We start from the raw sequence: 14,612 nt of genomic DNA on the forward strand, positions 1-14,612 counted from the left end.
CTAGGAGCAACGGGGGCGTTGCCATTACACCTAGAGTCTCTGTTCTCTCAGCAACTGCTGCGCCCACTGTTCATTCTCGATCAGTCCCCGCTTATCTATCAGCATTCACATGCAGCAATCACCCCCTCTGTGTAGCGATGAATGAGCATTACGGCAGTCACCCGTCCCTGTTTACACAGGGCGATGTGCTGCCCACAGACCAGGAATTTGTGTGCCGTATAAACTATCGAGTCACCCGACTGATGTCTGTTCAGAGCCAAGCTAAACAATACTGATAACGCAGTAGACTTGCAGATTGCTTACACGCAGTAAACGCGCAGGAACCTGTTTCCTGTATCATTCGCAGCATTCATCGCCGTCATATGATCCAGGATCTTACAAGAAGGGGCGCATTTATGTTGTATATAAAGACATGATAGGACTGTGCAGTCTTGGGAGACCTGGGCTAAGTACGGCTTTCATCCTGAAGCTGTGCTTCCTGTATGTGAACAGGAGTCAGATGGAAAGGGCTTAAAGGGGTTGTGCAGTGGGTAAATATTGAGGACTCATCCTTAAGATAGGTCACAAATATCAGATTGGCGGAGTCTGAGTCCTGCCACCCACACGGATCTGCTCTTGTGCAAGCTCTGTTTTCTCTTCGTAATTACCTATGAGTTGTCTCGCTTGTAGAGGTGGCGCACAGTAATTACTGATGCACGTCCCAGTTGGCCGACACATTAATGGCACATAGCTATGGGTAATCCCATAGGGAGGGATCTCTAGATTTCCAATCTCTACCTGGCTAAGCTGAATCCCTACTTTATCTAGTGAACTTATCATGGTAGACTGGAATGCTTTGTGTTTTCTGTAGCTCACTGGTCAGCTTTGCTGTATAGATTGAGACAGAATGTACAGAGTCATTTCATTATCATTAGAGGGGGTGGGCAAGTTATGGACAGCTTTGTTTTATTGCTGGTTGTCTAGATAAGGCAGGGTAGGAACGCTATAAACACAGATCTGTAGGCAGCTCCCTTGTCACAGCCTCGTCTTTTTTGGGATGAGGCAGTGCTTTGTCACTTACTGGATCCTACAGTAGTTTTTTTTATTTTATTTCATTTTAGCTACAATGTTTAAATACAGAGAGCCACATTCTTTATCTTCTACAGACTTCCCTCGAATTTATGAAACTAAAACCAAAAAAATGAGAAATCGCCTTAAAGACAGAAGTCCTAGGTATCCACATGCAATGGTTTGCTTTAATTATTTTACTTTTTTCTATTAATGTCCAGTTCCAACTCATCTTCAACCACTTCATTGACGGGTAACTCCCCAAAAGCTAGCACCCAGGACTGGGCCGTGCCTCTACCCGCCAGGCTGAAATACAGACAGAAGTTTAACGGCCTTGACAAAGCCATGAATGGCTATCTTACAGGTCAGTGCATCATTTTACATGGGTGTTCTATAGTCTGGGTGGCACAATTACTCTCTCTTCTGCCTGACTGACCAGCCTTCACTTCAGCTGCCCACAATTGAGTAAAACCGTCCTGGATTGCGGATAGTGCCCCCCTAGTATAATAAATCAGTGATTTGCCTGACTTAACCCCCCCAATGCGGATCTCTCAGGTGGCAGAAACATGAACATGTATCAGTCCATTTTTACACTGATACATTGCAGCAAACTATCTAGATGGGAGACTGTAGCTCACTGGTCAGCTTTACTGTGTAGATATAGACATAATAAGCAGAGTCATCCCATTATAATTAGAGGATGGGTAAGGTATTCACAGATTTGTTTTATTGCTGGAGGCCTAGATAAGGCAAGATAGGAAAGCAACACTATACACAAAGATATGAATTTGTATGCAGCTTCCCAAAATCCTGGACTTTTAGGGGATCATTTACGATCAGACCTACGCCTATATTAGGCGTATTTCTGGTTCAGATTGTGCTGCAATCTGCGACTTTTCACCACTCATGCCCCCTCTAATTCATCATTTTCTACACCTGTTTTAGACGTAAAAAATGGTCTAAATGTAAGCCAGCAAGGAAGCTGTCTTACATTTAGACCAGCGCTGGATACGCCGAAGTTATGTAGAGGCCGGTGCTTCTACATAACGTCGGTGAATCCACCGCCAGCGCAAGGGGTTAAGACCGGCGTCTAAAACGGCAGTCTTAATAAATGACCCCCTCAGTTCATAGAAGATTGTATTGATTCAGTTGTACTAGCCTTGAGCGAATCGGGTTCAGATTGCTTTATCCCAACCAGATAGGTTTGAAAACTTAACTTACAATATCTCCTCCGTATTGCGCTATAATGTATGGGCTCTGCTGAGGCCTGAAAACTCTTGCTGCAAATAACGCGAGACTAGCTTCGTCTCCCATCTATGACGTTACACTTCAGTTATGTGCAGATAAATTATTTATCAAAATCTCATTGACGAAGCCGAGTACAGCTCCGGATTTTGGAACAGTATTTTATGTCATAGACACAAGACGAAGCAAGTCTCACGTTATTTGCAGCAAGATTTTCCAGGCCTTAGCGGAGCCAATCCATTTTAGCGCACTGAGGAGGAGATACTGTCAGCAAAGTTTTCAAACAAATATGGTTTCGATAGAGCAATCCGAACCCGATTCGCTCAAGCCTAGTTGTAGCAAGACTAATATGGTGTTTGTTCTCATTTTTCAGGGTCTCAAGTGAAGAACGCTCTGTTAAATTCCAACCTCTCCCATACTCAGCTGGCTACTATATGGTAAGATGCATAAACGCCACCATTGCAGCATTGAGGTGCATGAACGCAGCATTGTCTCTAACACGCTCCCTTTTAGGGTAGAAAAAGCAGATTACAGATGCATGGACCCTACATGTGGCATCCTATGGCTCCTCCATAAGGCGATGTATTGTACCCTATAAGCAATATGGATGTTACATCAGTGTGAATGAGGCCTAAGGGTCTATAACACGGCACATGTTATGTTACTACTCCTGGCTGTTGCTTTTCCCATGTAATAACCAATATGAGCATCTTGCATTGTGTTAGTATGAATAAATCGATGAATAACTCTGTTTTACTGTTCCAACTGTCAGAGGGCCGTGTCTCTGCACAGTCTGACACTGGCAGCACTGACTGGACATAATCAAACTTTGTAGGTACACACCTCAACTAGTAACACCCACTTGCTAATGTAGTCATACATTTTTAGAAAGCATGACAGAGAAACGGTACAACATACTATTTTAAAGGCTCTGAAAACCCTTCGGGGTAAATTTTTTTTATGATTTTGCATTTTACTCATTTTGGGCTAAAAATAATTTTTTCAATTGGTCTTTATTAAAAATTGTCAGCAGTTTTTGTTCTATAGGGCTAAGTTTCAGCCTGCCTGGAGAGTGTCTTACTTTCAGTTTCACAGTGAACCATCGGGTTGATGCTCTGACGACTCAATGTATAGTCCTTGTCTCTGAATTCCTGACAACTAATTATAGCTAAACTCTTATTAAATTAATAAACTGATAACATTATGGCCTATAGGAATGCTTATGAGCTGTCAGGAGTTCAGGAATCAGGGCTGTCAGAGCAGCTCCCTGAAGGAGAGACTGAAACTTAAAGGGTTGTCCTGGTTCAGAGCTGAACCCGGATATATCCCCTTCTTCCCCCACTCAGCCCCTGTGACATGAGCATCTGAGCATTTCATGCCCCGATGCTCTCCCTTGCCCTCTGCTGATTCACACAGGGCAAGGACTATTTCTGGAGATCCGGTGACATACCAGGCTCTCCATGGGTATAGCTAGGTGGAGGCTTCCGCCTAGCAGTGAGCCTGTAAAACGTCTAGGGCAGCACTAAAGCCCACCCATCAGTACCAGTGACATCACTGGGAACACTGTTAGGCGGAAGCCTCCTCCTAGCAGTGTAAAAATAATATAAACAAAAAAGCCCTTGCCCTGCGCGATCCGTCGCAGGGCGGGGAGAGCTTCAGAGCATGAAATGCTCCGATGCTTATGTCAGAGGGGCTCAGTGGGGGAAGAAGGGGATTTGTCTGGGTTCAGCTCTGAATCCGGACAACCCCTTTAACCCTGTAGAACTAAAAATTGCCCCTAAAGGTGTTTGAGAACACACGATCCAGAATTTTCTGCGGTTCATTCAGACAAGCGACACAATTTGTGTTGAATCGGTTTGGTCTCTGTTCCATTGAACCGTTTTTCTGTCCGTGCGGCATCATCAGGTCACCTGTTTTTCACAGCCATAAAAACAAAATGGAAGAATGGCTGCCCATTGTTTCCTAGAAACCACCAATGAAAAAAGGAACAGCACACAGATGACCTCTGTGTGCTGTCCTTTTTATCACCCACCCATAGACTTCAATGGTCCAGTCTAGTGACCAAATTAGAGCATGCTGCGATTCTTTCTGGACGGGCTGAGGGTCCATAAACAAAATTGCCATTGTTTTGCTCATTAACTGTAATAGGTCAGTGTTCAGTCCTTGTGTGATCTGTTCTGCACTCTGACATGGCTGTCCAGGCTTTTTAATATTGATGACCTATCCTCGGGGTAGGTCAGCAATATCAGATCGGCGGGGAGGCGGCGCTCTCCGTGTGCACGTGCTGTCTTCCTGTCCGCTCCTGTATGTCTATGAGACAGCAGCAGCGGACAGGAAGAGAGAAGGGAAGGTGGCACGTGTGCACTGTTCGCGCCGTCTCCCAGTACAGCTGATCGGCGGGGGTGCCAGGTGTCAGACCCCTGCCGATCTGATAATGATGACCAATCCCAAGGAAGGGTCATCAATATTAAAGAGCCTGGAGAACCCCTTTAATGACAGGTCCTATTTAAATGTGTTTAAAACATTTAGCAAAAATAGCCATAATCTCGTCCTGAGCCGTACATAGCAATAAAAATACTACTAATTAGTGCCCTGTAAGAAGTTTTCTTAGGGGATTGGTCGGAAATATTTTTCATAAAATAATCTCCCTGTTACGGTGCATAGAGGGGGCAGATATTAGAGCAGTCTCATCGTGCAGGGAAATAAAGGCCAGTCATGAGACCGGACATGAGCAGGCAATGTCTTGTGCGCTGCGAGGCTTGATTAGAAAGAAAGGAAGGAAGACGGTGGATGTTTAGGGAAATCCTCCGCTGTTTCTGCTCCGTGAGGTCTAAGAAATGCATGTGACCTTTATCTTCACGCTCCACCAGCGTGAGGACACGGCCGCAGCGTGCTGCCAAGTTCAGAGCTGCTTGCTGTTTGCACTTGTTGCTTACTTTGCAAACATTTCTTTCCAACTATAATAACCCCGTTCACCTTATCTTTCAGAAACTCGTCAGAAAGTGTACTTTCTGACAGGTTCTCTTTAAGGCCTCATGCACACAAACGTATTTTCTTTCTGTTTCCGTTCCGTTTTTTTTTTTTTTTCTTGCGGACCGTGTGCGGAACCATTCATTGGGTCCGCAAAAAAAAACGGAAGTATCTCAGTGTGCATTCAGTTTCCGTATGTCCGTATTTCCATTCCGCAAAAAGATAGAACATGTCCTATTATTGTCCGCATTACGGACAAGGATACGACTGTTCTATAAGGGGCCAGCTGCTCCGTTCCGCAAAATACGGAATGCACACGGAAGTCATCCGTATTTTTTTCGGGTTCCGTTTTTTGCGGACCTCAAAATACATACGGACGTGGGCATGAGGCCTAAAGTGAATTTTTTTAAGATTGAAGGCTATGGACACCTTTGCTGCACTTTTTAGGATTGCATTTTACTTATTTTGAGCTAAAAATCATTTTTTTTATTGGTCTTTATTAGAAATGTTTAAAGTTTAAATTTTTTTAAAAAATCAGTCTATCTTTAGAGTATCACTTTTCAGTCCCGTCAGCTGATGGCTCATGTGTTATCTCTGACATCCTGACCTCATAAACACTTATTTAAGGCAGATTCCTATTAGTTTTCTAAGAGTTTAGCTATAATGAGTGTTTATAACGTCAGGGGATCAGAGATGAGGCTTCACATGAGCCGGACGGAACTCAGGAGTGACAGTCTGCACCCATGTATCTCAAACATGGAGGAACTTTATTTTATCTTTATTTTTTTTATAATGACCCATTGCAAATGATTTTAACCCAAAATGAGTAAAATGCAAGCATAAAAATTGCCCCAGAGGTGTCTTTAGAGGTATTATCCCATGACTGATGTAAAAAGTTAAAATCAGACATCATATAGTACTTGACAATAGATTTCTAACGAAGCTAGAACCAGCCCAGGACCTCACATGGATCCAGAGATCTCCACATTCATTGCTCCAATTGTTCTGCTAGATTTATTCAGGCTGGCAGCTCAGGGGGCGTGTCCTTTCAGGGGAGGTGTACTTTCTGCTGCAGCTCTCTCCCTCTCACAGCTCAAGGGGCGTGTCCTTTCTGGGGAGGTGTACTTTCAGCTGCAGTTCTCTCCCTCTCACAGCTCAGGGGAGGTGTACTTTCAGCTGCAGCTCTCTCCCTCTCACAGCTCAGGGGGCGTGTCCTTTCTGGGGAGTTGTACTTTCAGCTGCAGCTCTCTCCCTCTCACAGCTCAAGGGGCGTGTCCTTTCTGGGGAGGTGTACTTTCAGCTGCAGTTCTCTCCCTCTCACAGCTCAGGGGAGGTGTACTTTCAGCTGCAGCTCTCTCCCTCTCACAGCTCAGGGGGCGTGTCCTTTCTGGGGAGTTGTACTTTCAGCTGCAGCTCTCTCCCTCTCACAGTTCAGGGGTCATGTCCTTTGCAGTTGAAGATTTAAACTGAGTGCGTGCGACCAGCTTAGTAAGGTGGATGGAGGAACAAGGAAAAGAATAAACAGCAGGTGGCGCTTTACAGATACATTTTATTGAATAACTCACTGGCTATGATTTTTTTTTAATTACATGCAATTTGTTAAGTATCCAGGTGCTGATTTGAAAAATGTAAAATGTTTCGTGCACAACCCCTTCAAAGAAAAATATGGCTGCTTCCCGAAACAGTGCCACAACTGCTCATGTGTTTTGTTTGGTGTTGCAACTCTTGTTTTTGGGAGTAAGTAGCCATGTTTAATAAAGTTGTGGCGGAGGCTCTGTTCAGGTCTTCTGTCGCAGATTCTACCTAAACGAGTGGATGTAAAAGTCTTGCGCAAAAAAAAGCGTAAACCAAACTGACACCATTATAGTCAGTGGGGTCTGTTTGGCTCTGTTCATGTCCCTTATTTGCCAGATCCAGCACTTCCATTATTTTTGTTGTTCTGACCCTGTAATTGAGCAGAACAATGGAAATATCGAGCGCTGGTGTGGACATGCTCTAATCCTGCGCAACTGTATAAGGATCGTTGCATAACAGGCCCTCTGATCCTCACCGTTGCCGAGAGCATGGGTCCTGCTGACGAAGCCTTCCTACAGCAATAGCAGCTAGCCACTGGAGGTTTTTAGCAGCTGGGCCCCTGTTCGTTTTTAAAAGGAATTGTCCAGTTGGATCAATCCTTTTTTATTAGGGATGTTTTCTGGGACTTAAATACGCAGGATAGGTCATCGGTACCTGATCAGTGGAGGGCAGACTCTCTGCACCCCTGCAGGTCAGTGGAGGGCAGACTCTCTGCACCCCTGCGGGTCAGTGGAGGGCAGACTCTCTGCACCCCTGCGGGTCAGTGGAGGGCAGACTCTCTGCACCCCTGCGGGTCAGTGGAGGGCAGACTCTCTGCACCCCTGCGGGTCAGTGGAGGGCAGACTCTCTGCACCCCTGCGGGTCAGTGGAGGGCAGACTCTCTGCACCCCTGCGGGTCATATGCAAGGGGCGCCTTACCCCAGGGCCTCTATAACGCGTCCCAGGTTTAGTAGGAATGCCGAGTTGTGTAGTGCGGCCTAAATGTCTCTATGTGTCACGGTGCTCCTACCTGGATACTGCTGGACCCCATGTTTTGTCTCCGAAGCAAATAATAGGGGGAATAATTGAGGGATTGGAAAGAATAACTTGAGTCCAGACCTTGAGATAAAGTTCAATGGCAGCTTTTACTTTGAATAAACGTTTCTTCAAACAATTTTACAGCAGGCTTTAGCATTAAACTGGCAGGCAAACTCAACTCTGCTATAACTGTTTCTCTCTGACTCTGCTGTACTGACAGGCTTGCTGTATAACTCGGCTTCTTCTGTATGCTGCACTTCTTCTCTGTAGTCTGACTCTAGGTTATGCCAGGGAAGTTTCCTCCTGGCTCCTGAGGGTTCAAGCTTTGGCCTCCATGGCCAGCATAGCTTAGAGTGCTCTGGCTGGCATGGGCACCTTCAGCAGAGACGTGCCCCTGCACACTCTTCCCCTGTCTAGGGAAGACTACACTGCAACTAACTGGTCCCCACCCTTCCTGCAGGAAATAGGACTAGCCCACTTCTCTCCAGAGGGGGGTTAGAATGGAATGATAAGTTCCTTCTATCTAAGATATCTCTGCCATATTTCCTGACACCTGCTGGTGAACCAGGCATATTACATGAACATAACAGTTGCGTAAAGATATTAACGTTGCACAGTTTATAGGACCTGGATAGAAATACATAAGATGACAGCCCAATAAAGACAGTAGCAGGGTGCAAAAGTTGTAACGCCACTCTGGGGTGCTACATATTCCCATATACCCAGTGCAGGAGCTTTCATTGGACCAGTACCTTTTTATATGTTAGATGAGAAAAAGTTTTGGTGTAAAGAATAAACAAAATTTTCCTTTTGTGTCCTCTTAGGTCTCTCGCTGACATTGACAGGGATGGAAAACTGAAAGCTGATGAGTTTGTGCTTGCCATGCATTTAACAGATATGGCCAAAGCCGGCCAGCCGCTCCCTCTGACTCTGCCCCCAGAACTGATGCCACCATCATTCCGGTAATTAATCACCTACAGTCAAACGTGGAAACCGCTATATAATCATGGACATATTGAAACTGATGGTTATACATGTATATGGGGTATTTCTTAACGCATCTTTATAGCAGACAGAGCGAGCTCTGAATTTCCAAGCCTACACCTACAGATGCAACATCAAATTCTGGTTTCTTGCAGCCACCACTAGAGGGAGCATACTTGTTTGTACGTTGGACTCGCATGCAGTATGCTCCTAATCTCCCTCTAGTGGTCACTGCAGGCAGCCATAATTTAATATTTTAATTTTACTTCTGTGCAGGAACTTGAGGCTTCTATCAGAAAAACAGAGTTCAGGTAGAGAGATCCAAGATGTATTAAAGGGGGTTTTCCCATGAACACAGAACTATGGGAATAAATATGGGATTGTTGTGGTTACAACCCCCCTCCCTCTCCCACCCCCAGCGTTTATAAGAACTGAGATCCTCAGTGTGAGGAGAGGGGTTATGTGCATTCACTTACATGGGACTGCTGAGCACAGGGGTTGGTCTCCAGCAGTCCCAAACATGTGCGTTCTATTCACACTTAGCACTCATGTTCTTGTGATTATTGGGCGTCCCAATGTTTGGACCTCCAGTAAAAATACATTTATGATTTATCCTATGGACAGGTGGTAAGTTTTATGGTTATATGAAAAGCACAGAACATGACGATGAAAGTGAGGAACTTTATTTAGGCTAATTTGGCAGTGCTAATGAATGTGAATAGGATCATGTTACCACATCACAAGCAATGTAAACCCGCTGGATTTCTTGTGGCTGTCGCAGCAATTCGCAGGTAGCAGCGCAACGCCATTCCCTTTCATTAGTTCCAGTGCAGAATGTGTTGCACTGCAATCTTTGGCTGTATGAAGTGTGTTGCGGCTAGAGTAGCCGCAGCCTCACCGGATATGAAGAATGGGTTACCACAGAGTTTTGAGTTTCCGGTCAGCAAATGTAAGCTCAACATATGGGATTGTCGTCCAGCCTTACAATCCTCTCACCTGTATCGAACCCTAATCTTCTGCAAGCGAAACGTCATTTTGTTTTGAAGACACCAAACAAAACTGCAGATATTCCAAGATCACAACAGTAGGTTTGGAACTCGCCCACTTAGGGTTCATGCACACGGTTGTTGCTCGGTGGTCCCCAATGCATGGGCAACATCCGTGCACATTCCGCAGATGGATCCAGAGCCATTCAACTTGAATGGGTCCATGCACTACTTTTTTTGTGGTGCGGAGGCACGAAGAGAAACACCACAGAAGCCCATTCAAGTGAATGGGTCCGCACCCGTCCTGCAGCGCAAAAGCGTCCTTATATTGGGGGCCACAATAAAGGGCCTAGCCGGCACATGGTCGCGTTCATGAGCCCTTAATAATATCATTTTATAGAATTGCTTTTTATGCACTTCCCTGGGTTTTTAGTAGTGGAGCATCAGTGTAAGCCTGTGGTTTATCTCTCACTAGCAGCCGTTATATGACGGACGTTGAACTTTGATAAGAGTTTGGTGACTTCTGTCTGTTGTATTCTGCTGCTCGCTGCCCCTCACAAGGCACACGCAGAACACAGGACACAGAGGGATGGGTTGTACTGTGTGCATGAGGAGGGTGAGGTAAGTACACACTGGATAAACTGATTTATGTCTACACTAAAGCTGTAGGTATACAGCAGTGATAGGGCAGTGGTCTCCAGCCTTGGTGGTCACCAGCCGTCGTCCACGACTGCAAAACTACAGCACCCAGTGTGCTTGTCAGGGAATACTAGGACATGTAGTTATAGGAGTTGCAGACCGCTAACATAGATCAAATATCCATGAGTCTGTGGATGGCGTCCCGATGTAAAGTATTGGTTCAAATGAGATTTTTATTAATTCTTGTAAAATAAACATTTTGCAATAATTATAAACCATGTTAAACTATTGTAATCTGGAGGCTTCAGTGACCGCCATGTGTTACTACTTTGTGGTTATTATTTGTGTTTTGTAGCACATCTTGTCAAAATTATTTCCTGCAGGTCTTAGGCTACTTTCACACTTGCGGCAGAGTGATCCGGCAAAACGTAGGCCAACTGATGGCAATTGTAAGACTGATCAGGATCCTGATCAGTCAGAAAAATGCATTGAAATGCCGGATCAGTCTTTCCGGTGTCATCTGGCAAAACGGATTCGGCATTTATTTTTTTCACCTTTTTTTTCGGGGTCTGCGCAGGAAGGACGGATCCGGCACTAATACATTCCTATGGAACAAAAATGCCGGATCGGGCATTCAGGCAAGTCTTCATTTTTTTGGGCCGGCGATAAAACCGTATCATGCTGCAGTTTTATCTTTTGCCTGATCAGTCAAAAGGACTGAACTGAAGACATCCTGATGCATCCTGAACGGATTACTCTCCATTCAGAATACATGGGCATATAACTGATCAGTTCTTTTCCGGTATAGAGCCCCTAGGACGGAACTCTATGCTGGAAATGAAAAACGCTAATGTGAAAGTATCCTTGGCAAAATATACAATGCATTCGGAAAGTCTTCAGATCCTTTCACTTTTTTTCACATTTTGTTATAATATGGCAGCCTTTTGCTAAAATTCGCAAAATCAACAAAATCAAGTTTTTTTCCCCCATCAATCTGCACTCAGTTCCCCCTTAATAAAAAAAAAATGAAAACAACATAATTTTAGACATGTTTGCAATCGTATTAAAACGGAAAAATTAAAATTTGGGCTGTTTTCCAACACTTTGCCATGACACATGAACTTTATCTCTGGGGGCCTCCCGCTTCTCTTGATCATATATGAGATGTTTCTACACCTTACTTTGAGTCCACCTGAGGTCAGTTCAGTTGATTGGACATGATTTTGGAACATGCACCCCTGTCTTTATAAGGTCTTGCAGCTGACATTGCGTATCAGGGTAAAACCAAGCCATGAGGAGGAAAGACCTGCCTGTAGAGCTGGAAGAAGTTCAGTGGTCACTCTGGCTCAGCTTCAGAGTTCCTGTGTACAGATGGAAGAAACTTCCACGAGGTCAACCATCACTGCAGCACTCCACCAATCTGGGCTTTATGGCCAGAAAGAACCTCTCCTCGGTAAAAGACGCATGAAAGCCACCTGGAGTTTGCATAAAAGCACCTAAAGTACTCTGAGACTGTGAGAAACAAGATTCTCTGGTCTGATGTAACCAAGATTTAACTTTTTGGCCTCAATTCCAAACACCATGACCCCAAGCACACAGCCAAATGTCTTAAGGTAGATTTAGACTGCCCAAATTCCGAGCAGATTATCGGGATCAATCATTCCTGTTAACACTTGTTCACGACAATCTGCCCGTCTAATTGTGCCGCCGATCACCCGAGTGAGCCCTGACTTGAACCCAATCGAACACATCTGGAGAGACCTGAAAATGGCTGTCCACGACGGTCCCCATCCAACCTGACGGAGCTTGAGGGAATCTGCAGAGAAAAATGGCAGAAAATCCCCAAATCCAGGTGTGCAAACCTTGTGGCATCATCCCCAAGACAACTGGAGGCTGTAATCACTGCCAAAGGGGCTTCAACTAAGTCCTGAGTAAAGGGTCTGAATACTTATGTCAATGCAAGATTCTAGTTTTTTCATTTTCAATAAATTAGCAAAGATTTCAAACATTATGTTTTCACTTTATTATTATGGGGGAATGAGTACAGAATGTTGGGGGGAAAAAATAGAATGTTTTATTTTAGGTCAAGGTCACAACATAACAAAATGCTGCAAAAGTATAAGGGTTCAAAGGCTTTCCGAATGCATTGTTGGAGCGATCAGATAATTAAAGTGGTTGTCTCACATCAGCAAATGGCATTTAGCATATTTTTCGCCCTATAAGACGCACGTTTTTTCCTCCCAAAATGTCAGTGCATCTTATGGGGTAAATACTAATGAGCGCTTCCATTCTGGAAGTTCTCATTAGTACAGGAGGGCCGGGAAGCGGTGAATGCAGCGCTCCCCAGGCTCTGTACTCACTGCGTCCTGGTTCTTGGCTGCTCGCTGTGCTGTGACTGCGCACAGCGTGAGAACCTTGGCGCTCTGTGACCTCAGGAAGTGCAGGAGCTGGATCCCCAGAGTGCGGCGTCCAGAGTAGGACAGCTAAGGCTACTTTCACACTAGCGTTCGGAACTGGTCCATCTGATGTTTCATCAGACGGATCCGCTCCTATAATGCAGACGTTCGCATCCGTTCAGAACGGATCCGTCTGCATTATAACTTAGAAAAATTTCTAAGTGTGAAAGTAGCCTGAGCGGATCCGTTCAGACTTTACATTGAAAGTCAATGAGGGACGGATCCGCTTGAAGATTGAGCCATATGGTGTCATCTTCAAGCGGATCCGTCCCCATTGACTTACAATGTAAGTCTGGACGGATCCGCTCGCCTCCGCACGGCCAGGCGGACACCCGAACGCTGCAAGCAGCGTTCAGGTGTCCGCTCACTGAGCGGAGCGGAGGCTGAGCGCTGGCAGGCGGATGCATTCTCAGCGGATCCGCGTCCACTGAGAATGCATCGGGGCCAGACGGATGCGTTCGGGGCCGCTCGTGAACCCCTTCAAACGGAGCTCACGAGCGGACACCCGAACGCTCGTGTGAAAGTAGCCTAAGTTGATTTTTTTTTTTCTTTTCCCTAAGTGTCTGAATAGGGGTCTTATTAACAAGGGGCATCTGATCTGAGGTCTGAATAGGGGTCCTAACATTAGGGGTCTGATCTGAGTGCCTGAATGGGGGGTCTTATTAACATTGAGGGTCTGATTGGTTCTCTGAGCTAAGATCTGATGAAAAATATTTTTTTTTCTTATTTTCCTCCTCTAAAAACTAGTTGCATCTTATAGGGCAGTGATGGCGAACCTTTTACAGACCGGGTGCCTAAACTTCAATATAAACCCACTTATTTATCGCAAAGTGCCAACACAGCAATTTACCTTGAATACTACAGTCCAATATAGAATATCTTCCATGTACTTTATCATTTATGCAAATGGACTGATCCCCTAGATGGGACCAAAGGGAATAAAACGTAACATTTAATCATAGATGCTTTAGAATAAGTGGCACAAAAAAGGACAATCACAAAACACATAAATGGACAAGCCCGAGTGGGCCAAAACAAGAGCACGGAAAAGAAAACCACTGTAAGAGAAGAACGTTCTCACCCAAGATGAACTTGATGGAGGAATGGGTAGGTCTTTTCAGACTGTGCCAGAGCAAGAATACATCATGGGAAACTTCCAATTCTTTGAGGTGGTGATCACTGGAAACCATGCATAGAAGATAATCGTACAGAGCATTGCTGGGTAGTAAGCAGGGCCAGGAACAGAGTCCCTAGTGTATCCCTAAGAGGAGGGAAGGGGCTAGTAGACCCTGTCTACCTATACGGAGTGCTTGCCCCGCAAGGAGCGACCCCGTCCAGATACCTATCCCTGGTGGGGGGCGGTATCCCTAGTGTGCCCTATAGATGTCCCGACGTGTCACATTTCAGTTGAAAAAACTCATCAGGGGACGTGAAAATTACAGGGTAACAGGCAAAGAGACGCCTGTAAAAATAACAAAAATAGCAATACTGGTAGCCAAGTGGGCTAAAAATGTTACAATATCCTGCCTACATTCAGTGCGCTGCCTGTGCTGTTCATAGTGCGCCCTGCGCTGCTGAATGGCAGGAAAAGTCTAAGGCATATTGATACACCATAGACTTTTTCCAGGGTGTGGGTGCCCACAGAGAGGGCTCTGAGTGCCGCCTCTGGCACCCGTGCCATAGGTTCGCCATC

General features: G+C 45.3%; 1 protein-coding gene across 5 annotated transcripts in view; it reads left to right on the top strand.

Moving 5' to 3' along the window:
• ITSN2 (intersectin 2) overlaps window positions 1-14,612 on the top strand; it is a 165,235-nt gene that overhangs the window by 70,798 nt on the left and 79,825 nt on the right. For 4 of the 5 annotated variants that reach the window (XM_040427429.1, XM_040427431.1, XM_040427433.1 and 1 more), the window contains exons 8-10: window positions 1,269-1,411; window positions 2,666-2,729; window positions 8,679-8,816. In XM_040427429.1, coding sequence (XP_040283363.1) covers window positions 1,269-1,411; window positions 2,666-2,729; window positions 8,679-8,816 — 345 coding nt within the window. Of the gene's footprint in view, window positions 1-1,268; window positions 1,412-2,665; window positions 2,730-8,678; window positions 8,817-10,377; window positions 10,446-14,612 lie in introns of those variants that run through there. The other variant, XM_040427432.1, reaches the window with a different exon arrangement.

This window comes from Bufo bufo, chromosome 4 (assembly GCF_905171765.1).
Source record: "Bufo bufo chromosome 4, aBufBuf1.1, whole genome shotgun sequence".
Taxonomy (NCBI): Eukaryota; Metazoa; Chordata; class Amphibia; order Anura; family Bufonidae; genus Bufo; species Bufo bufo.